The sequence below is a fragment of the Schistocerca americana genome, chromosome 3, assembly GCF_021461395.2.
Source record: "Schistocerca americana isolate TAMUIC-IGC-003095 chromosome 3, iqSchAmer2.1, whole genome shotgun sequence".
In the NCBI taxonomy this organism is placed as follows: domain Eukaryota; kingdom Metazoa; phylum Arthropoda; class Insecta; order Orthoptera; family Acrididae; genus Schistocerca; species Schistocerca americana.
In genome coordinates this window covers 112,793,758-112,818,059 of record NC_060121.1, presented here as the reverse complement: position 1 = coordinate 112,818,059, position 24,302 = coordinate 112,793,758, and the positions used below count along the sequence as shown (strand labels likewise).

The 24,302-nt window shown below is 44.7% G+C and overlaps 2 protein-coding genes across 5 annotated transcripts in view; both read right to left on the bottom strand.

The window, feature by feature from the left end:
* LOC124607208 (troponin I 3-like) overlaps positions 1 to 6,132 on the bottom strand; it is a 129,404-nt gene extending 123,272 nt beyond the window's left edge. The window contains exon 1 of one of the 4 annotated variants that reach the window (XM_047139475.1): positions 6,016 to 6,132. The gene's annotated coding sequence lies outside the window, so the exon portion shown is untranslated. The remainder of the gene's footprint in view (positions 1 to 6,015) is intronic. The other 3 variants (XM_047139473.1, XM_047139474.1, XM_047139472.1) reach the window with 3 other exon arrangements.
* Positions 1 to 24,302, bottom strand: part of LOC124605903 (translation initiation factor IF-2-like) — a 45,361-nt gene that overhangs the window by 871 nt on the left and 20,188 nt on the right. The window contains exon 3 of the mRNA XM_047137850.1: positions 6,016 to 6,289. Coding sequence (XP_046993806.1) covers positions 6,016 to 6,289 — 274 coding nt within the window. The remainder of the gene's footprint in view (positions 1 to 6,015; positions 6,290 to 24,302) is intronic.

Genomic DNA, 24,302 nt, shown 5'->3' with positions numbered 1-24,302 from the left:
CATCCATACTCCGCAATCCACCATACGGTGCGTGGCGGAGGGTACCTCGTACCACAACTAGCATCTTCTCTCCCTGTTCCACTCCCAAACAGAACGAGGGAAAAATGACTGCCTATATGCCTCTGTACTCCGCAAGCCACCTGACGGTGTGTGGCGGAGGGTATCTTGAGTACCTCTATCGGTTCTCCCTTCTATTCCAGTCTCGTATTGTTCGTGGACAGAAGGATTGTCGGTATGCCTCTGTGTGGGCTCTAATCTCTCTGATTTTATCCTCATGGTCTTTTCGCAAGATATACGTAGGAGGGAGCAATATACTGATTGACTCCTCGGTGAAGGTATGTTCTCGAAACTTCAACAAAAGCTCGTACCGAGCTACTGAGCGTCTCTCCTGCAGTCTTCCACTGGAGTTTATCTATCATCTCCGTAACGCTTTCGCGATTACTAAATGATCCTGTAACGAAGCGAGCTGCTCTCCGTTGGATCTTCTCTATCTCTTCTATCAACCCTATCTGGTATGGATCCCACACTGCTGAGCAGTATTCAAGCAGTGGGCCAACAAGTGTACTGTAACCTACCTTCTTTGTTTTAGGATTGCGTTTCCTTAGGATTCTTCCAATGAATCTCAGTCTGGCATCTGCTTTACCGACGATTAACTTTATATGATCATTCCATTTTAAATCACTCCTAATGCGTACTCCCAGATAATTTATTGGAATTAACTGCTTCCAGTTGCTGACCTGCTATATTGTAGCTAAATGATATGGCATCTTTCTTTCTATGTATTCGCAGCACATTACACTTGTCTACATTGAGATTCAATTGCCATTCCCTGCACCATGCGTCAATTCGCTGCAGATCCTCCTGCATTTCAGTACAATTTTCCATTGTTAAAACCTCTAGATATACAACAGCATCATCCGCAAAAAGTCTCATTGAACTTCCGATGTCATCCACAAGGTCATTTATGTATATTGTGAATAGCAACGGTCCTATGACACTCCCCTGCAGCACACCTGAAATCACTCTTACTTCGGAAGACTTCTCTCCATTGAGAATGACATGCTGCGTTCTGTTAGTTTGGAACTCTTCAATCCAATCACACAATTGGTCTGATGGTCCACACGCTCTTACTTTGTTCATTAAACAACTGTGGGAAACTGTATCGAACGCCTTGCGGAAGTCTAGAAACACGGCATCTACCTGTGAACCCGTGTCTATGGCCCTCTATGTCTATGTACGAGCCCTAATCTCTCTTATCTTATCTTTGCGCTCTTTCCGCGATATATAAGTTGGCGGCAGCAAAATTGTACTGCAGTCAGCCTCAAATGCTGGTTCTCTAAATTTCCTCAGTAGCGATTCACGAAAAGAACGCCTCCTTTCCTCCAGAGACTCCCACCCTAGTTCCTGAAGCATTTCTATAACACTCGCGTGATGATCGAACCTACCAGTAACAAATCTAGCAGCCCGCCTCTGAATTGCTTCTATGTCCTCCCTCAATCCGACCTGATAGGGATCCCAAACGCTCGAGCAGTACTCAAGAATAGGTCGCACCAGCGTTCTATAAGCGGTCTCCTTTTCAGATGAACCACATCTTCCCAGAATTCTACCAATGAACCGAAGACGACTATCCGCCTTCCCCACAACTGCCATTACATGCTTGTCCCACTTCATATCGCTCTGCAATGCTACGCCCAAATATTTAATCGACGTGGCTGTGTCAAGCGCTACACTACTAATGGAGTATTCAAACGTTACGGGATTCTTTTTCCTATTCATCTGCGTGAATTTGCATTTATCTATATTTAGAGTTAGCTGCCATTCTTTACACCAATCACAAATCCTGTCCACGTCATCTTGTATCCTCCCACAGTCACTCAACGACAACACCTTCCCGTGCACCACAGCATCATCAGCAAACAGCCGCACATTGCTATCCACCCTATCCAAAAGATCATTTATGTAGATAGAAAACAACAGCGGACCTGCCACACTTCCCTGGGGCACTCCAGATGATACCCTCACCTCCGATGAACACTCACCATCGAGGACAACGTACTGGGGACAAAATGTGAGGTACCTTCTGCCACGTAATTCACAGTGGTGTACAGAGTATGGAAGAAGATGTGGATGTAGATCTTCTGTAATCAACAGCAGACATTTCGATGGTGGAAGAAAGCCACTTTGTTTCTTTTTTCTTCAGCGAATTTTACCATGCTCATTTCCTTTGTACTGTAACATATTGTTAGGAACAGTATAATGCTAGTGCTTGAGAACAGAAGACCGCATTTAAAATGTACGTTGCTTTTGTAACGAGTTCGTTAGAGAAGGTGATTTAGCTGTCATCTCTCATCAGATAATCGCCCAAATGGTTCGTCCCTCTTCATTGTCGGAGAATCTTTTTTCTACAAACATGAGTAATTAGCGAAACCAACACAAGAGTGGACGTTTGAGAGGAGGCTGTTCGCTTCGGTGGAGCCTACCCTGATATGATTAAGCGCGTGCATCTGATCAGCATTTGATGCTGACTGTTGCCTTTATCGAGCAGCTCTGTACCACTCAGCCATCTGAGCACATATTACGGTCCATGTGAAAGAAAATAACTACCTAGAACGACGATGCTCTGATGAGATTTGAATTTTTGAAGCACCACTGCGGTATTCGGCGATGACTCTCTGCAGGTCGACCGAGCGAGGTGGCGCAGTGGTTAGCACACTGGACTCGCATTCGGGAGGACGACGGTTCAATCCCGTCTCCGGCCATCCTGATTTAGGTTTTCCGTGATTTCCCTAAATCGCTTCAGGCAAATGCCGGGATGGTTCCTTTGAAAGGGCACTGCCTATTTCCGTCCCCATCCTTCCCTAACACGAGCTTGCGCTCCGTCTCTAATGACCTCGTTGTCGACGGGACGTTAAACACTAATATCCTCCTCCTCCTCTGCAGGTCGCTTTCTCTCTGCAGTGGACACAAGATCTTTGTTCTTTACGGCAAACTGAAAGCACAACAAAGCTGGCGTTATCTCAATGACAACTCGTTATCTGTCTACTACCAACGGCATCTGAAGAGAAAAACCAGTAACAAATGCTGATTGTACAGAGAGAACCATAGGTTATAGGTAAAGCAGCATCAATGTGTTCTGCTTGTTAGTACCTCGTCAAACGTCCACAAATATGTTTGAGACAGTCAAAGAAAAAGATCCGCATATACGTAACCGTTTCAAAGAAAGACATGTACGTATTGGACTTGCAGCAGGAAACGGTCAGTTACGAAATCCGTCGCAATTCACAGCGGTAAAGAAGTATACGGAAGTTATGTGCAAAGGTGTGCAACATGTGACAAGCCTGTATCTAGAAATACTCGGCTGCCATCATCACTACCGCCTAATGGACTGCTACGGCGACCAACAGCTACGCTTATAAGGAAAAACCATAGCCCTCTATCTCTTTTCACACACATGTTGGCACAACACACCGGCACAGAATACACTCATAACTAATCTTAACCGTGGCGAGGCTGCAGAACCGATTGTTGCTTACTCGCAGCCCAGAAAGTAAATATTTTCGTTGGACCATATGACATTCATAGCAAGAAAACTCTTGTGTGAATTCGGTGCAAAATTAAGACCAAGTGTAGTAAAACTATATTTCCGCAGTGTTCTTTAGTTTCAGGCAACTGAGCTTACTATTGTAAGACGGGAAGTTGGATTTTGCGACATCAGCTCTTTAAACCTTGTCGTAATCACTATCCGGAAAGAAACTAGTATTTTAGTCCTTCCGTTGTGTTTTGCACGAGTCTTCGAGAAACCGTGTGAGGGAAATCGAGCAATAGAGACGTCTTCAGTGAACACTGCTTTCCACCACTGAAAATTCCTTCGAAAAATTTATAGTCGTACAACAGAATGAAATATTTGCTTGTCATACACGAAACAGAGAATGCGTTTTAAAGTTTTGGTGCATCATTAAGTAAAGTAACACATTTAACGCTTCGTATCGTTTTGAAAATAAAAGAAATGTGAAGATGAGCTAGAGGCTAATACTATGTGTATCAGGCTATAAGCTGGGAAGAAAACCCCATTTTTCGCACGTCGCTGAAACGATTCGTTGGCTTATTTCACTAGTAAATGTCATGGTTTTAGCTATATGCTGCCCTGAAATATTTCTTCCGGAATTTTTCAGTCAACAAGTATATCTCAAATGGTAGCATCGACAGTGGATTGTAGCGATTTTAATACTTTTAGTGATACAAAAATGTCGTGTCCAGCTCGCAACATACTTTTGTTAACATATGTCTGGTTTCAATGCCTTATTAACAACCACCAGATATATAATGCGTGGTTGCGAAGAGCACGTCAGTATGAACTGCACTATTATAAGCGACAGACTCAATTCGTATGCTTCTTATGACACTGACACGCGGTTTGTAGTCAAGTATTTTACATCTGATGATGGTAGTGTGTGAGCCATTGGAACTGCTCATAGCCGACCACGGTGGTCTCGCGGTTCTAGGCGCGCAGTCCGGAACCGTGCGACTGCTACGGTCGCAGGTTCGAATCCTGCCTCGGGCATGGATGTGTGTGATATCCGTAGGTTAGTTAGGTTTAAGTAGTTCTAAGTTCTAGGGGACTAATGACCACAGCAGTTGAGTCCCATAGTGCACAGAGCCATTTGAACCATTTGAACTGCTCATATATAAACAAAAATACTTTTCGAGCAAGGCAGAAAGATTTTATATTACTAACAGTACCTGATGTCTTGGTGAGCATCTTACGACAGTATCAGGCACTAAGAAGAACGCCGCCCGGTGTGGCGGAGCGGATCTAGGCGCTTCAGTCTGGAACCGCGCGACCGCTACGGTCGCAGGTTAGTTAGGTTTGAGTAGTTCTAGGGGACTGATGACCTCAGATGTTGTCCCACAGTGCTCAGAGCCATTTGAAACATTTGAACTAAGGAGAACAACGTCGTCTTTGAGAAGGAAATTTTACGGTGTGGGCCACTATTAGGATTTGAAGTCATTCAACACTGTACTATTCGACGTCTTGGCTGAATAGAAGCGACTGCACAGTAGCGTATGAATACCTATCAACACTGGCTCATGCGTATAATTTGTGCGTTTTAACAGCACGATTCAGTTCTCATTCGTGCAGTAGTTTCTAGGCGCGCGATTCTGTACAGTGGATTTACAAGACTTACCTTTACTGCTAACGTTCAGGAAACCGCACAGAGCCATCGTAAGATGGCTCATACAGCACAAATACGTTTTCTGATTGATGTCAAATCAACTTTTTAAGGAACGAGACGAAAACACAGCTATAGTTAAGGGCCCATTCCCCTTAGCTGCAGGAGTTTTTTTTTTTTTCCAGCGGCGAGGTGCAGAGTTCTAGCCAAGATTTCCTTTCACTCGTCAGAGTGTCGGCATTAAATTGTTTTCACTGTCACAATAGACTGTAGTTGTCTGGTTAAAAAAAAATAGCTCTGAGCATTATGGAACTCAAATTCTGAGGTCATCAGTCCCCTAGAACTCAGAAATACTTAAACTAACTAACCTAAGGACATCACACACATCCATGCCCGAGGCAGGTAGTTGTCTGGGATGCGTTCTTTCAGATGGTCGTCGACTGTCGAACTTTCATTGTTACTGGTGTTTTTACATACAATATCAGAAAGAACACTGCTACCTGGAGGTTCTCACGGGATATGTGCGATCAGTACCAGTCGAGAAACGGAGTCGGTGGTGGGCGGAGTTCTACCGCCCCGCAAGGAATATGTGTGAAGTGAAATGAATGGAACGATAAAGATGTAACGTCATTGAATGAGGAGTTGTCAGGTAGCCTAATGATTAAGACGACGGCTCGCAATGAGCAGGAAATATGAGCTCGCGTCCCACCTCAGAACAAATTTTTCATTGTCACTACATTTTCGTTAATTCGGTGTTGAGGTACCTCAACGGTTCGCAGTGATACGTTATCGCGTCCCCGCTGACTGTGTGGACTGTACGGGCGTGCTGGGCAGCGGCACTCACCTGCTCTTGAGGATGAGGGGAGTCGGCCGCAGACAGAGCACGAGTGACCTGCCAGGAGGTGGGTTGGAGCCCGACTGGCGGCGGCGGAGGCGCCGCGCGGCGACGCGAGCCCCGCGCCGGCTCCCCATTGGCCGGCCGAAATACCCGGCGCCGAAACGCGACCGGGGTGTAGGAGGAGGCGGCAGCCCCCTGGATCTGGTTTCTCGGCGCGCTGCCCGTTGCACAAGGCGCCGCCCCAGCTGCGGCAACTGCACCGGCCGCACCGCCGCGCGCGCTGCAACCACATCCACATGGATGCTCTGCAAATCACATCTAACGAGGAGACGGCACGACCGTGCGGTCGGGGATTTGTTCGCAATTTTGTGTGGTGAAAGAGGACCCGTAACACCTCACGTGGTTAACATATTAGGACGCACTACTAGGAAAATCCCGAGAAAAATCGATCCAAAGTTTCTTAGGTGCCCTATATGTATAAAATGTTAGCACGTTTCAGACCGGCTGTCTGGCCTAGTTGCAGCCGGCGCGGGGTTGTTTAGGGCTCGGACCATTACGCCAGAAGTCTCGGGTTCTATTCCTTCTCCGGCACTTCTTTTTTTTTTTCTTGCAGTGCTTGCAAAATTGCAGCGCACTGTTACAGGAGAATCGTGAAATTAATTCCCGGGAAGATTCTGTAAAAATTCATTCTATAATTCACCATCAACTATCATCACCAATATTCCGAAACATGATTCAATATGCCTGGTTTGCCTCAAAATTATCAGAAACTCAAAACATTTTCGTAAATGTTAATGGGGCATGTTTTTGTACAGATTTATTGCAAATGCACTGTGACTGTAAAAAATCCGCTTTTATATGTTGCGCAAGATGTCGCAAAAATTATTGCTTTGTTTGTTTTTACGATAATTAACTCTGCGGTTCTTGTTTATAATTATTACATGTATAAAAATTGAATGTTTCCCAATCGACTTTGATATTCTGATTAAAAACCCAATGTTTCTCCTCATATACTTTACAATGAAAAATGGAAAACCCACATCCATGAATTGTGTTGTTCGACAAAAAGAAAAAAACTTTTATTCAATAACGTAACTAATTTGTTAAAGATAATGTAGGTTTGGGAAACTTTCTGAATAATTGGTGGAATAACAAAAGAAAATCAAACAAAAGAAAAAAAGGTGCCAGAGGAGGAATCGAACCCGAGACCTCTGACGTAAGAGTCCGAGCCCTAAACAACTACGCCAGACAGCTGGTCGGCAACGGCCCAAAATTTTATACTTATAAGGCACCTAAGAAACTTTGGATCGATTTTTCCCGGGATTTTTCGGGTAGTGCGTCCTAATATTTTAACCACGTGAGTATTTCTCGAACCACCTTCACAATTCTTTATTATTCCAATCTCGTACAGCGCGCTTAAAGAACGAGCATCTACAGGGTGCTCCATTGATAGTGACCGGCCCAAACATCTCACGAAATAAGCATCAAACGAAAAAACAACAAAGAACGAAACTCGTCTAGCTTGAAGGGGGAAACCAGATGGCGCTATGGTTGGCCCGCTAGATGGCGCTGCCGTAGGTCAAAAGGGTATCAACTGTGTTTTTTAAAATAGGAAGCTCCCATTTTTTATTACATATTCGTGTAGTAAGTAAAGAGACACGAATGTTTTAGTTGGACCACTTCTTTCGCTTTGTGGTAGATGGCGCTGTAATAGTCACAAACGTATAAGTACGTGGTATCACGTAACATTTCGCCAGTGCGGGCGGTATTTGCTTCGTGATGCATTACCCGTGTTAAAATGGACCGTTTACCAATTGCGGAAAAGGTCGATATCGTGTTGATGTATGGCTATTGTGATCAAAATGCCCAACGGGCGTGTGCTATGTATGCTGCTCGGTATCCTGGACGACATCATCATCCAAGTGTCCGAACCGTTCGCTGGATAGTTACGTTATTTAAGGAAACGGGACGTGTTCGGCCACATGTGAAACGTCAAACCATGACCTGCAACAAATGATGATGCTCGTGTAAATGTTTTAGCTGCTGTCGCGGCTAATCCACACACCAGTGCGCGAGAATCGGGAGTCTCAAAAACGTCGGTGTTGAGAATGCTACATTAACATCGACTGCACCCGTACCATATTTCTATGTACCTGGAATTGCATGGCGACGACTTTGAACGTCGTGTACAGTTCTGCCACTGGCCACAAGAGAAATTACGGGACGATGACAGATTTTTTGCACGCGTGCTGTTTAACGACGAAGCGTCATTCACCAACAGCGGTAACGTAAACCGGCATAATATGCACTATTGGGCAACGGAAAATCTACGATGGCTGCGACAAGGGGAACATCAACGACCTTGGCGGGTTAACGTACGGTGCGGCATTATGGGAGGAAGGATAATTCGCCCCCATTTTATCGATGGCAATCTAAATGGTGCAATGTATGCTGATTTCCTACGTAATGTTCTATCGATGTTACTACAAGATGTTTCACTACATGACAGAATGGCGATGTACTTCTAACGTGATGGATGTCCGGCACATAGCTCGCGTGCGGTTGAATCGGTATTGAATAGCATATTTCATGACAGGTGGATTGGTCGTCGAAGCACAGTACCATGGCCCGCACGTTCACCGGATCTGACGTCCCCGGATTTCTTTCTGTGGGGAAACTTGAAGGATATTTGCTATCGTGATCCGCCGACAACGCCTGAAAACATGCGACAGCGCATTGTCAACGCATGTGCGAACATACAGAAGGCGAACTACTCTCTGTTGAGAGGAATGTCGTTACACGTATTGCCAAATGCATTGAGGTTGACGAACATGTTTTTGAGCATTTATTGCATTAATGTGGTATTTACAGGTAATCACGCTGTAACAGCATGCGTTATCAGAAATGATAAGTTCGCAAAGTACATGTATCACATTGGAACAACCGAAATAAAATGTTCAAACGTACCTACGTTCTGTATTTTAATTTAAAAAACCTACCTGTTACCAGCTGTTCGTCTAAAATTGTGAGTCATATGTTTGTGACTATTATAGTGCCATCTATCACAAAGCGAAAAAGTGGTACAACTAAAACATTCATATTTCTTTACGTACTACACGAATATGTAATAAAAAAATGGCGGTTCCTGTTTAAAGAAACGCAGTTGATATCCGTTTGATCTATGGCAGCGTCAACTAACGGGCCAACCATAGCGTCATCTGGTTTCCCCCTTCAAGCTAGACAAGTTTCGTTCTTTGTAGTTTCTTCGTTTGACGCTTATTTCAGAGATATTTGGCCTGGTCAAGATCAATGGGCCACCCTGTATATCTTTCCGTACGAGCTCTGATTTCTCTTATTTTATAGTGGTGATCGTTTCTCCCTACCCATGTCGGCGTCAACAAATATTTTCGCATTCGGAGGAGAAATCTGGTGATTGGATTTTCGCGAGGAAGATTCCGCCGCAACGAAAAACGCCTTTGTTTTAATGATGTCCATCGCAAATCCTGTATCATTTCTGTGACACTCTCTTCCCTATTTCGCGATAGTACAAAACGTGCTGCCCTTCTTTGAACTTTTTCGATGTACTCCGTCAGTCCTATCTACTAAGTAGCCCACACCGCGTAGCAGTATTCTAAAAGAGGACGTACAAGCGTAGTGTAGGCAGTCTCCTTAGTAGATCTGTTACATTTTCTAAGTGTCCTGCCGATACAACGCAGTCTTCGGTTAGCCCTCTCCACAACATTTTCTTTGTGTTCTTTCCAGTTTAAGTTGTTTGTAATTGTAATTCCTAGGTATTTAGTTGAATTTATGGCCTTTTGATTTGACAGATTTATCGTGTAACCATAGTTTAACGGGTTCCTTTTAGCACTCATGTGGATGACCTCACAATTTTTGTTATTTAGGGTCAACTGACAATTTCCACACCATACAGACATCTTTTCTAAATCATTTTGCAATTTGTTTTGATCTTCTGATAAACGACAGCGTCATCTGCGGCTGCTCAGATTGTCTCCCAGATCAATTATATAGATAAGAAACAGCAAAGGGCCTATAACACAACCTTGAGGAAAGCCAGAAATCACTTCTGTTTTACTTGATGACTTTGCGTCTATTACTACGAACTTCGACCTCTCTCACAGGAAATCACGAATCCAGTCATATAACTCAGACGATATTCCATAGCCGCTTGTGTGGTACAGTGTCAAAAGCCTTCTGTAAATCCAGAAACACGGAAATTGAAGTCTCCTGTCAATAGCACTCGGCACTTCATGCGAGTAAAGAGTTAGTTGTGTTTCACAGGAACGATGCTTTTTAAATCCGTGTTGTCTGTGTGTCACTACAACGTTTTCTTTGAGGTAATACGGAGTAATAGGGGAGGAACGACCATTAGGGTACACACCTTTCCCAGCGATCTCGCGCTGGAAAGGGTCTGCTACGGAAATCGGCCGTGCCCTTTTGGGATACAGGGTACTTATAAATGGTGGAAAAATCGAAACTTTTTATGACTTTATTAAATTCTATAGTCTTTCCTGATTACATTGATGTGTATATTATAGGCTTTCAAACGAAAAATGACCTCTATATACCAAATTTTAAAGCTACAGTCATGTATGCCGCCATGCCCCTTTATTTCTGTTACAGAATCAGTATTATTTCGAAAAGAGCTGTCAACTTTCTGTTTCCAATGATTGTACGTATGATACATTGTATATGTTGGTAACAGTACAGGTTTCTAGTGTCTGTAAAATATTATCTTTGCAAGTATTTACTTTTGTTTCGCTGAAGCGGTTTGTTCACGTGTTACTGAATGTTTGTTGCCCAAGTGCTACATATATTTGTGGAAGTACATATCCTTTAGTGTGCAATAAATACGAACTATGCCACACATCAAGAAATTCAATAAAAGGAAATTCCGTGGTAACAGGTTCACAAACAAAGCAAGCCACACTGTTGAATGTAACCTGTGATCAGTTCTTCAGGGAAGAAACTCCCACATGGCACGCCTCCTGGTGATTCAAACTTTTGTGTTAACAATGACGCTGTTTGTAGTGGACTTGTTGTTGTTGATGTGGGCATCTTATCTTCTTTGATAAAGGAAGTGGCGATATGTAAACAATGTGATGGTGTAGGCTGTCTGGAAATAACTGATCAACAAAGTAGCACGAAAGATTTAGCGTCAAAGTTAGTTGTTCTGTGTAGATCCTGCAATAAATCTACCTCCAAAATGACTTCGAACGTTGGGCATAATTCATATGACGTGAATTTGAAGTTTATGTATGCACTGCATGCAATTGGTTTGTGGTTTGATGGACCTTCCTCCTCCTCCCAGTAGGTTCAGTAAATACATAAAAATATTTTTAGGTGCCTTGACGGTTGTGTCTAAAGCATCTATGAAACGTGCAGTAGAAGAAATTGCAAATATTAGTGGAACCAGGGACATTACTGTTGCACTTGATGGGATATGGCAACGTCGAGAACATTGTTCCTTGCATGGTGTAAGTGCTACTTCTCTGCAGAATGGAAAATTTATTGATGTTGAGTGCTTCTCTGAGTACTGCCACACCTGTTTTGGTAACACTGAAGGACATACTGAACATCAGTGTTCTAAGAATTATGGTGGTTACAGTGGAGGTATGGAGTGTGATGGAGCTGTAAAAATATTTCAGAGGTCGGTGCCCGTTTTTAACGTTAGATATACGAAGTACCTAGGCGATGGGGACTCTGAAGCTTTCAGTAAAATTAATGAGTTCAATGTTTATGGTGATACCTTGGTAACAAAACTGGAGTGTTGTGGACATGTGCAAAAGAGGATGGGTGCTCGATTGAGGAAGCTACGAAGAGAAATGAAAGTTGCTATCTAACGGAAAATCTCTCTTTGACCCAGGCAGAATGACAGAAACTGAAATAGACCTTCTTCAGAGTTATTATGGACTGGCCGTTAGACAAACTGCACCTTTGAATGATGTTACAGCAATGATAAAAGCTGTATGGACACCTACTTTCATAAGTTGTCCACAGATGACCACCCTGTTCACGGACTTTGCCGTAAAGGAGCATATTCTTGGTGTGGTTACCAAAAAGCAAAAGAAAGTGGTCAAATATACCATCATAAGCATTCTCTACTTAAGCCTGTTATGAATGAAATGAAACAATTTTTAGAGACCTGAGTGTTTTGCTTAGTAAATGTCTTCATAGGGGCATTCAGAATACAAATGAAAGTTTCAACCATTGCATATGAGAAAGATTACCCAAGAATGTTTTTATAGGACTAAATACATTAGAAGTTGGTGTACTAGATGCAGTGATATGTTTCAATGATATTGTGATAGGAAGATTGGAAGGTTTGAGAAATGTAGGCATACAATTGCTTGCGTGTGAGAGACAACGGGTACATGAAGGTGAAAGATTCGCTCTTCAAGTTACCAAAGAAGCAATAAGTGCTAAAAGGAATGCTAAGAGGAAGCTTGAAGATGAAGAAATGCTGCAGGATGAAGGCTATGCTTCAAGAATGTTCTGAAGCACAGTTCATTCCCATTTTCCCACACGCTGTATTTTTCAGAATTCAGGTACAAATATTTCCTAAAGTTTATAAAGCATTGCTCTAATTCTTTTCTGTAACTTGCGGTAGTCCGTACTTATGTGGTAGTCCATAGCTTCATTGCAGAATCAACTGAATTATAGAAAACATGAAATTTTTATTAGGAAAAAATTTATAAAAATTAAATGTAAGATGTGATTTTTTTATCCTTGTAATATAGATAAGAGGTGGAATTAAACTGTCATCATGTCATGCATATCTGGTAAAAATTTGGTATGCTTCAAATGTATAACATTGGATTGAATGGTACCTCAACTTAAGGAAGCACTTTGGAAAAAAAATGCATCAATTTCTTTGTAATTTTTTTAATAACCCTAAGCAGGTCCAAAAATATTCAAAATACTTCTGATTGTTTAGAAAGTGTGCTGCATTACCTGATACCAACAAAAAATCTGTAAAACATATACATTATAAACAGTGACCGAAAGAAATAGGTGGTGATTTTTACATAACATTGAGCCGGAAAAGTACCCTGTATCTTTAAGGGAATCCTACCGGAATTCGCTTCGAGAGCCTAATCCTCTTTGAACGCACGAAAAATTGGCGAGTTTAGTGATTTTTTTCAAGTAAAATAAAAATGAATGCTAAATATGATGAAGTAATTTTATTTCTTACATTTTTATCTTTAAAAATCATTTTTGTGTCCGCATTGGAGGCCTCTGTAGCCGGACTGCACGGATCCGGAACATTGGTCATCGGCAAAAATTCCGAAGTTCCTCCTGCTGGACCTGCAACACAATAGTTTTGTATGTCATTCTCAATATATTTTCTGACAGTGCACATATAATAACTGAAAAATACTGAGTCCTAACAAAATGGCGACCTTTTGAAATGAATGTCATGTATTTCGCCCAAAAAATCAACACAAAAGCATGGATCGAAAATAGAATTTTGAAGATATCTTAAGAACTGGTACTTACGTTGATAGAGAGTTCAATTTAGACTGCCAGCATCAAATCGTACGTTTCCCGCCAATCTGAGAATTACCGTATAAAAAAAAACGCGTTTAAAGTTTTGGGTTACATTTTTCGCAGTTAAGCATGCAGCGTGACAACTATTGAACTATATGAAAAAAAAGTAAATTAGTTACAAACTAGGGCGCGCGCCAACACTTTATTCAACATGTAAACGTCACTACAGACAATCGAACGTAGGTTATGACATGTTCGATGTGCCTGCCATCATTAGTGACGATATGGCGCAGACGAATAGCGAAATTCTGCATGACCCGTTGAAGTGTCGAAACATCGATACTGTCGATGACCTCCTGAATGGCTGCCTTCAGCTCAGCAATGATTTTGGGGTTATTGGTGTACACCTTGTCTTTAATGTAGCCCCACAAAAAGGAGTCGCACGTGTTCAGATCCGGAGAATATGGCGACCAATCGAGGCCCATGCCAGAATGTGGTCCACAAAGTGCTCCTCCAAGACATCAAACACTCTCCAGCTTCGATGGGGTCGAGCTCCGTCTTGCATTAACCGCTCACTTTGGATAGTGGGGACGAAATCATCTTCCGAAACCTTCATATACCGCTCGGTAGTCACCGTGCCATCAAGGAATATCGCAGCGATTATTCCGTGACTGGACACTGCGCACCACATAGTCAGCCGTTGAGGGTGAAGAGACTTCTCGATCACGAAATGCGGATTCCCAGTCCCCCAAATGGCCGGCCAGAATGGTCGAGCGTTTCTAGGCGCTACAGTCTGGAGCCGTGCGAACGGTACGGTCGCAGGTTTGAATCCTGCCTCGGGCATGGATGTGTGTGATGTCCTTAGGTTAGTTAGGTTTAAGTAGTTCTAAGTTCTAGGGGACTGATGACCTCAGCAGTTAAGACCCATAGTGCTCAGAGCCATTTAAACCATTTTTTCCCCCAAATGCGCCAATTTCGCTTACTGACGGACCCGTCCAAATGAAAGAGGGCCTCGTCGCGCACGCGCATACAATTTCCCACCATGCCTCGCGGCCAACAGTGCCGTTTGAACGTCCTAACTCAAACCGTTCAGAAGTTATGACAATTTTTTTTCATTTAGTACCTCTAGTCAGAAATTCCAAAACCAAAAGGAGGTCCTCCTCTACATTCTTCGTGGCCATGGCGATCTTGCGTGTCTTTTTCCGCAGCTTCTGTCAACCGCTGCTCAGCTCTCTCGATGCGATTTACGTCCCCTTTTGTGCAGAAGTTGTAAGAAGCTAGTCCAGTCTCAAATTCGAGCACTTTCATAAGTTTCATGAGGACGTCTTAGACATTACATTCTACCACATTGGCCGCGATGTCGATAGTTTTCATCCCTCTGTGAATCGGTTTCGGAGACACTTTATCACAAATCGCCTTCTAATTCGATAACGGAGCTTCTGGTGATCTTGGAATGAACACTACAGTGCAGTAACCATCTCAAGGAACATATGAAGCCAAACAAGCAAAAATGTGCTGGCCAGGACAGCGATCGAACAGAAAGGCCTGTACAGGACCTACAACATGCGGTCGTGCATTATTCTGCTGAAATGTAGGGTTTCACAGGATCGAATGAAGGGTAGAGCCACGGGTCGTAACGCATCTGAAATGTAACGTCCACTGTTCAAAGTGCCGTCAATGTGAACGAGAGGTGACCGAGACGTGTAACCAATGGCACCCCATACCATCACGCTGGGTAATACGCCAGTATGGCGATGACGAATACACGCTTCCAATGAGCGTTCACCACGATGTCGCCGAACACGGATGCGACCATCATGATGCTGTAAATAGAACCTGAATTCATCCGAAAAAATGACGTTTTGCCATTCGTGTACCCAGGTTCGTCGTTGAGAACACCATCGCAGGCGCTCCTGTCTATGATGCAGCGTCAAGTGTAACCGCAGCTATGGTCTCCTAGCTGATAGTCCATGCTGCTGCGAACGTCGTCGAACTGTTCGTGCAGATGGTTGTTGTTTTGCAAACGTCCCCATCTGTTGACTCAGGGATCGAGACGTGGCTGCACGATCCGTTACAGCCATGCGGATAAGATGCCTGTCATCTCGACTGCTAGTGGCACGAGGCCACTGAGATCCAGCAAGGCGTTCCGTATTACCCTCCTGAACCCACCGATTCCATATTCTGCTAACAGTCATTGGATCTCGACCAACGCGAGCAGCAATGTCGCGATACGATAAACCGCAATCGCGATAGGCTACAATCCGACCTTTATCAAAGTCGGAAACGTGATGGTACGCATTTCTCCTCCTTACACGAGGCATCACAACAACGTTTCACCGGGCAACGCCTGTCAACTGCCGTTTGTGTATGAGAAATCGGTTGGAAACCTTCATCATATCACCACGTTGTGTGAATGGTCTGAAAAGTTAATCGTTTGCATATCACAGCATCTTCTTCCTGTCAGTTAAATTTCGCGTCTGTAGCACGTCATCTTCGCGTTGTAGCAATTTTAATGGCCAGTAGTGTATATCTGGAAGGGCGGACGGGGCTTAGAGGCGCCCTCTTCCGGAGTACGAGTCCATTGTCTTACCGGAGAACCACCTCGCCCTATAGCAACGCACAAGAAGTACGCAGAACAATGACAACGTCCATTCTGTATCATAACAGCCGAGATAAAAAATTAAAATCTACACTCCTGGAAATTGAAATAAGAACACCGTGAATTCATTGTCCTAGGAAGGGGAAACTTTATTGACACATTCCTGGGGTCGGATACATCACATGATCACACTGACAGAACCACAGGCACATGGACACAGGCAACAGAGCATGCACAATGTCGGCACTAGTACAGTGTATATCCACCTTTCGCAGCAATGCAGGCTGCTATTCTCCCATGGAGACGATCGTAGAGATGCTGGATGTAGTCCTGTGGAACGGCTTGCCATGCCATTTCCACCTGGCGCCTCAGTTGGACCAGCGTTCGTGCTGGACGTGCAGACCGCGTGAGACGACGCTTCATCCAGTCCCAAACATGCTCAATGGGGGACAGATCCGGAGATCTTGCTGGCCAGGGTAGTTGACTTACACCTTCTAGAGCACGTTGGGTGGCACGGGATACATGCGGACGTGCATTGTCCTGTTGGAACAGCAAGTTCCCTTGCCGGTCTAGGAATGGTAGAACGATGGGTTCGATGACGGTTTGGATGTACCGTGCACTATTCAGTGTCCCCTCGACGATCACCAGTGGTGTACGGCCAGTGTAGGAGATCGCTCCCCACACCATGATGCCGGGTGTTGGCCCTGTGTGCCTCGGTCGTATGCAGTCCTGATTGTGGCGCTCACCTGCACGGCGCCAAACACGCATACGACCATCATTGGCACCAAGGCAGAAGCGACTCTCATCGCTGAAGACGACACGTCTCCATTCGTCCCTCCATTCACGCCTGTCGCGACACCACTGGAGGCGGGCTGCACGATGTTGGGGCGTGAGCGGAAGACGGCCTAACGGTGTGCGGGACCGTAGCCCAGCTTCATGGAGACGGTTGCGAATGGTCCTCGCCGATACCCCAGGAGCAACAGTGTGCCTAATTTGCTGGGAAGTGGCGGTGCGGTCCCCTACGGCACTGCGTAGGATCCTACGGTCTTGGCGTGCATCCGTGCGTCGCTGCGGTCCGGTCCCAGGTCGACGGGCACGTGCACCTTCCGCCGACCACTGGCGACAACATCGATGTACTGTGGAGACCTCACGCCCCACGTGTTGAGCAATTCGGCGGTACGTCCACCCGGCCTCCCGCATGCCCACTATACGCCCTTGCTCAAAGTCCGTCAGCTGCACATACGGTTCACGTCCACGCTGTCGCGGCATGCTACCAGTGTTAAAGACTGCGATGGAGCTCCGTATGCCACGGCAAACTGGCTGACACTGCCGGCGGCGGTGCACAAATGCTGCGCAGCTAGCGCCATTCGACGGCCAACACCGCGGTTCCTGGTGTGTCCGCTGTGCCGTGCGTGTGATCATTGCTTGTACAGCCCTCTCGCAGTGTCCGGAGCAAGTATGGTGGGTCTGACACACCGGTGTCAATGTGTTCTTTTTTCCATTTCCAGGAGTGTATTTTCCGCTTAGATAGCAAAACAAATTTGTTACTTCCGCAACGAATTTTCGCTCTGAAGCAGAGCGTGCAGCGAGTAGAATGACACAGTGTTCTGCACAGAGACTGGAACGTGGGACCTTTAACATTGGCGGGCAAGTGCTCTACCGACTGAACTATCTAAGTATGACCTACGATCAGACCTACCAGAGTCGCTCCGTCAGTATCTCTTCTCCTACCTTCCGAACAGCACACAAGTTCTCCTGCATAGCTTGCGGGGTTGTGCAGAAATGCCTAGGGGATTGTTTCCAGAGTGAATTTCCACTCTGTTGCAGAATGTGCGCTGAAGTCTGATGTTTGGAAGTAAGAGAAAGTAGTAGCACAATGGAAACTGCAGAACCATGTCGTGAGTGCTTGGTTAGGTCAGTCGGTAAAGCACTTGCCCGCAAAGACAAAGGTCTTCGTTTCTAGTCCCTCGCAAGGTTTAACCTGCTTGGAAGTTTCAAATTATATGTCTGAGTTCAAGCCATCATCTGATGCAAGACTTTGAACTGAAACACACAGAGCGCCAAATCAGCCTTAGTCGTAACTGCCAGCCGTCATCCACGGATTGCGCATACTGGAATAGTCACCCGGTAATGGGGTTAGCTGCGAAATAAGAAGAGAAACGTCTCCACTCTAGCCTGTCTTGTACGAGTCTCTCCATCTCTACGTAACGACTGCCACCTGCATTCACCTGCACCTGCTTACTGCGACACAGTTATCATACATCCTCAACGACAGAGAAAATGTTCAAATGTGTGTGAAATCTTATGGTACTTAACTGATAAGGCCATCAGTCCCTAAGGTTACACACTACTTAACCTAAATTATCCTAAGGACAAACACACACACCCATGCCCGAGGGAGGACTCGAACCTCCGCCGGGATCAGCCGCACAGTCCATGACTGCAGCGCCTAAGACCGCTCGGCTAATCCCGCGCGGCTCAAGGAGACCAGTGTGTGCGGAGGAAGAACGTCCTTTCCGATAGGCGGCTGAACCCACCCCATGCGATATTCCAGCCGACAACGTCATTTGACTGTCATTTTTTACTGTATTCACCCCTCGTACTCGCACCACAAATCCGCCCCCCCCTCCCCCCCCCCCCCCCCCCCCTCCGCTTCACACCAATACTCAACTGACGGTTCCTTCATGTCTCCCACCGACACCGACTGAACCTTTATTCAAATCCATAAAATTTCGGGCGCGCAGCCGCATAAATTTGACTTCTTCTTCTAATATTTCGGCTGAATACCGTGCAGCCATCTTCAGAGTGGGCCGAGTGACTGACGCTCCAGCACTTGCTCCGTCCTTTTGAAGCCGTGGCCCGAACCACTGCACTTGCGGCCACAGATACACAAGGCAACAGAGACGTTAATCGGCGGCAAAGACGTATGGCATATGCGTGGAAATAGATCTATGGCTGCGCAGCCGATCCACACGGCGATATCGATGTATCACAGCGAGCTGCACCGTCGCTACGTCTTTGTGATTTAGTTACAGAAATGGCCGGATTCCAAGATTTGTCCAAGCTGAAGCCGCTATCTCTATTAATTAAATTCGCCGCCAAGCGAATTTCAATTGCTTCCTTCACTACTGAGTCCCAGAAGGATGAAGTCAAGGATAATATTTTGACGTTATCATAGACCATAGAGTGCCCAGTGTCAATACTGTGATCGGCCACCGCAGATTTATTAGGTTGTAAGAGCTGGGTGTACCTGGGTGCTCTGTGCATCTCTGAAGGATAGTACGTGTCGTCTGTCCGATGTATGAAAGGCCGCACTCACGGGGGATCTTGTAAACCCCAGGCTTACGAAGCACCAAATCATCCTTAACGGAGCCCAGAAGTGCTGCTGTCTTTGGTGGAGGGCGAAAAACCACTTTCGCTTCATGCTTACTGAGGATCCGTCCTATTTTTGACCATAGGCTTCCCATGCATGGCAGAAAAGCCATCGATTTAAAACTTTCCTTGTCTTCTTCCAATTTTCTTAAACCAATAGTTGGTTTCATTTGTATCTGCTGTTGTGAGTACCCGTTGGCTTGAAAAACTCTTCTCAGGTGTAAAAGCTCGTTCTCCAGACTGCTCTCGTCCGCAGTGACATGTGCTCTGTGTACTAGAGTTCTGAGTACACTCATCGTCTGTGAAGTATGGTGGCAGCTATTTGCGCGTAAATATAAATCCGTATGGGTCGGTTTTCGATAAAGCGCGTGTCCCGAGGTGCCATCATCTTTACACCGTACTAGCACATCCAAAAATGGAAGGCATCCATCTTTTTCGATTTCCATCGTGAACTGAATTTGTCTGTGGATGGAGTTCAGATGATCTAAAAATCCTTTTAACTTGTCTTCACCATGGGGCCACACTACAAACGTGTCGTCAACATACCTCCAAAACACTGTGGACTTCAAACTTGCAGATTCCAGCGCCTTCTCCTCGAAGTCCTCCATAAAAGAAGTTGGCTACCAAAGGCGACAAAGGACTACCCATGGCGACACCGTCAGTCTGTTCGTAAAATACGTTACTGAATAAAAAATATGTCGAGGTCAAAACATGTTCAAACAAAGCTGAAATCTTTTTATCGAAACTTTTTCCAATGAGAAACAATGATTCCGAAAGAGGAACCTTTGTGAACAACGACACTACATCGAAACTAACATATCAGAATTGCTCAGTCTAAGTGATTTCATTTTGCCAATGAAGTCCACAGATTTACGTATATGATGAGCGAATTTTCCCACCAGAGGTCTTAATAACGATGCTAAGTGTTTGGAACAATCATAGGCTCGAGAGCCGATATTACTCACTATCGGACGCAGAGGAACACCATTCTTGTGGATCTTTGGAATTCCATAAAGCCTTGGAGGCAGCGCACCACTTGGTTTCAATCTTCGCACAACTTCTGGTGGAAGGGGGGAGGCGTTCAGAAGCGAAGCAGTCTTCCTAACCCCCTCGTTGGTGGGGTCTTTACTGATCATACGGTATGTGCTGTCACTCAGTAAATTATACATTTTATGATGATAATCGTCACGAGACATTATAACAGTGGCATTACCCTTATCAGCTAGAAGAACTACCGTCTCGGTATCCTGGCGAAGGTTACGTAGTGGAGCCCTCGCGGCCACAGATATGTTACTCCTTTGTGGGCGAGCCTTCATAACTGCTCGACAAGTTTCGCGTCTTATTTCTTCTGCTGATTCTGTAGAAAGAGGACGAACAGCTTCTTCCACGGCACTGATGAAAGCTGGTATTGGTAAAACCTACGGCGTGGGTGCAAAGTTCAGTCCTTTAGCTAAAACCATCCTCGTAGCGTCGTCCAAATCTTTATCCGTCATATTAATGACGGACCGTCGAATAACAGTTTCTTGCTGCGAAGACGTCTCAAGCCAGCTAAACTTTGCCATCTGTCTCGATGCGGTTACCTCACTAATCCAGTCTGACTTGGCCCACGTTATACCATCGATCCAGTTCCATGAATTGTAGGGTAACTCCACATACCGGGTGATCAAAAAGTCAATATAAATTTAAAAACTGAATAAATCACGGAATAATGCAGATAGAGAGGTACAAATTGACACACATGCTTGGAATGACATGGGGTATAATTAGAACCAAAAAAATAGTTTCAAAAATGTCCAGCAGATGGCACTTCATGTGATCAGAATAGCAATAATTGGCATAACAATATAAGACAAAGCAAAGATCATGTTCTTTACAGGAAATGCTCAATATGTCCACCATCATTCCTCAACAATAGCTGTAGTCGAGGAATAATGTTGTGAACAGCACTATAAAGAATGTCCGGAGCTATGGTGAGGCATTGGCGTCGGATGTTGTCTTTCAGCATCCCTAGAGATGTCGGTCGATCAAGATACACTTGCGAAAGCCAATAATCGCACGGACTGAGGTCTGGGGACCTGGGAGGCCAAGCATGACGAAAGTGGCGGCTGAGCACACGATCATCACCAAACGACGCGCACAAGAGATCTTTCAAGCGTCTAGCAATACTTTTTTTTGGTTCTAATAAAACCCCATGTCATTCCAAGCATGTGTGTCAATTTTTACCTCTCTATCTACATTATTCCGAGGTTTATTAAGTTTTCAAATTTATACTGACTTTTTGATCACCCGGTCTATCTTTAGATGTAGGCGATAGAGTTGTTCCGAAACCAGGTCCAATTTTCTGGGGGAAAACGGATCCTCTCCTTAACAATAGCAGGGCCAGCTTTCCTTAAAATCTTATTCATGACAGTCGACTTTATAAAATGTACTAACCTGGCAAACTTTGGAACTATGCCATGGTCACGGCATCTTAATAAGAAACTTAAAGAGCTCAGTAACCTCGTTCGCAAGTGTCTTAATTTATCCAATCGGCGAACACTTAAAACCATCTCCTCCCCGAAGAGGTACTTGATGTGTATATTCATAAAAGGACGGAGCAAGTGCTGTAGCGTCAGTCACCTCGGCTCACTCTGAAGATGGTTTGACGGTATTCAGCCGAAATATTAGAAGAAGAAGTCAAATTTATGCGGCTGCACGCCGGAAATTTTATGGATCAGTATTTGCGCCGCGAAAATATGAAAATACACACCTTTATTCAAGCTTCCCATAAATTCCTTTTCTTTCCAAACACAGTTTGGTATCCCCCCAGATAATATTCACCATTCATCTGTAGCATCACATTTCGAAAGCTTCTATTCTGTTCTTATCTGAAATGCTAATCGTTAACGTTTCACTTCCGTACTAGGCTTCGCGCCAGATACAGGGTGTTTCAAAAATGACCGGTATATTTGAAACGGCAATAAAAACTAAACGAGCAGCGATAGAAATACACCGTTTGTTGCAATATGCTTGGGACAACAGTACATTTTCAGGCAGACAAACTTTCGAAATTACAGTAGTTACAATTTTCAACAACAGATGGCGCTGCGGTCTGGGAAACTCTATAGTACGATATTTTCCACATATCCACCATGCGTAGCAATAATATGGCGTAGTCTCTGAATGAAATTACCCGAAACCTTTGACAAAGTGTCTGGCGGAATGGCTTCACATGCAGATGAGATGTACTGCTTTAGCTGTTCAATTGTTTCTGGATTCTGGCGGTACACCTGGTCTTTCAAGTGTCCCCACAGAAAGAAGTCACAGGGGTTCATGTCTGGCGAATAGGGAGGCCAATCCACGCCTCCTCCTGTATGTTTCGGGTAGCCCAAAGCAATCACACGATCATCGAAATATTCATTCAGGAAATTAAAGACGTCGGCCGTGCGATGTGGCCGGGCATCACCTTGCATAAACCACGAGGTGTTCGCAGTGTCGTCTAAGGCAGTTTGTACCGCCACAAATTCACGAAGAATGTCCAGATAGCGTGATGCAGTAATCGTTTCGGATCTGAAAAATGTGCCAATGATTCCTTTGGAAGAAATGGCGGCCCAGACCAGTACTTTTTGAGGATGCAGGGACGATGGGACTGCAACATGGGGCTTTTCGGTTCCCCATATGCGCCAGTTCTGTTTATTGACGGAGCTGTCCAGGTAAAAATAAGCTTCGTCAGTAAACCAAATGCTGCCCACATGCATATCGCCGTCATCAATCCTGTGCACTATATCGTTAGCGAATGTCTCTCGTGCAGCAATGGTAGCGGCGCTGAGGGGTTGCCGCGTTTGAATTTTGTATGGATAGAGGTGTAAACTCTGGCGCATGAGACGATACGTGGACGTTGGCGTCATTTGGACCGCAGCTGCAACACGGCGAACGGAAACCCGAGGCCGCTGTTGGATCATCTGCTGCACTAGCTGCACGTTGCCCTCTGTGGTTGCCGTACGCGGTCGCCCTACCTTTCCAGCACGTTCATCCGTCACGTTCCCAGTCCGATGAAATTTTTCAAACAGATCCTTTATTGTATCGCTTTTCGGTCCTTTGGTTACATTAAACCTCCGCTGAAAACTTCGTCTTGTTGCAACAACACTGTGTTCTAGGCGGTGGAATTCCAACACCAGAAAAATCCTCTGTTCTAAGGAATAAACCATGTTGTCTACAGCACACTTGCACGTTGTGTACAGCACACGCTTACAGCAGAAAGACGACGTACAGAATGGCGCACCCACAGACTGCGTTGTCTTCTATATCTTTCACATCACTTGCAGCGCCATCTGTTGTTGAAAATTGTAACTACTGTAATTTCGAAAGTTTGTCCGCCTGAAAATGTACTGTTGTCCCAAGCATATTGCAACAAACGGTGTATATCTATCGCTGCTCGTTTAGTTTTTATTGCCGTTTCAAATATACCGGTCATTTTTGAAACATCCTGTAAATACCTTTAGAAAAGACTCTGCAACATTTAAATTTATATTCGATGTCTACAAATGTCCCTTTTTCACAAACGCTTTTCTTGCTATTCTTCTTCTTATTTTTACCATGGCATTGCAACCCTACGTGAGTTGTACAGCTGCTGAATAGTATGGGTAGTATTTGTACACGTAATTTGCTTCCAGTAATGATATATGTACTCGTCTATCTTCAAAATTAATCACTGCAGCGATCAAAACTCTGGTTAGTGTCCGACAATGTAGTATTTATTTCACAGCATGTAGTACCTCTTCAGTACTTCCTGCCCACACAGTGCTGACACTCTACACAGGATATTGACTTTAAA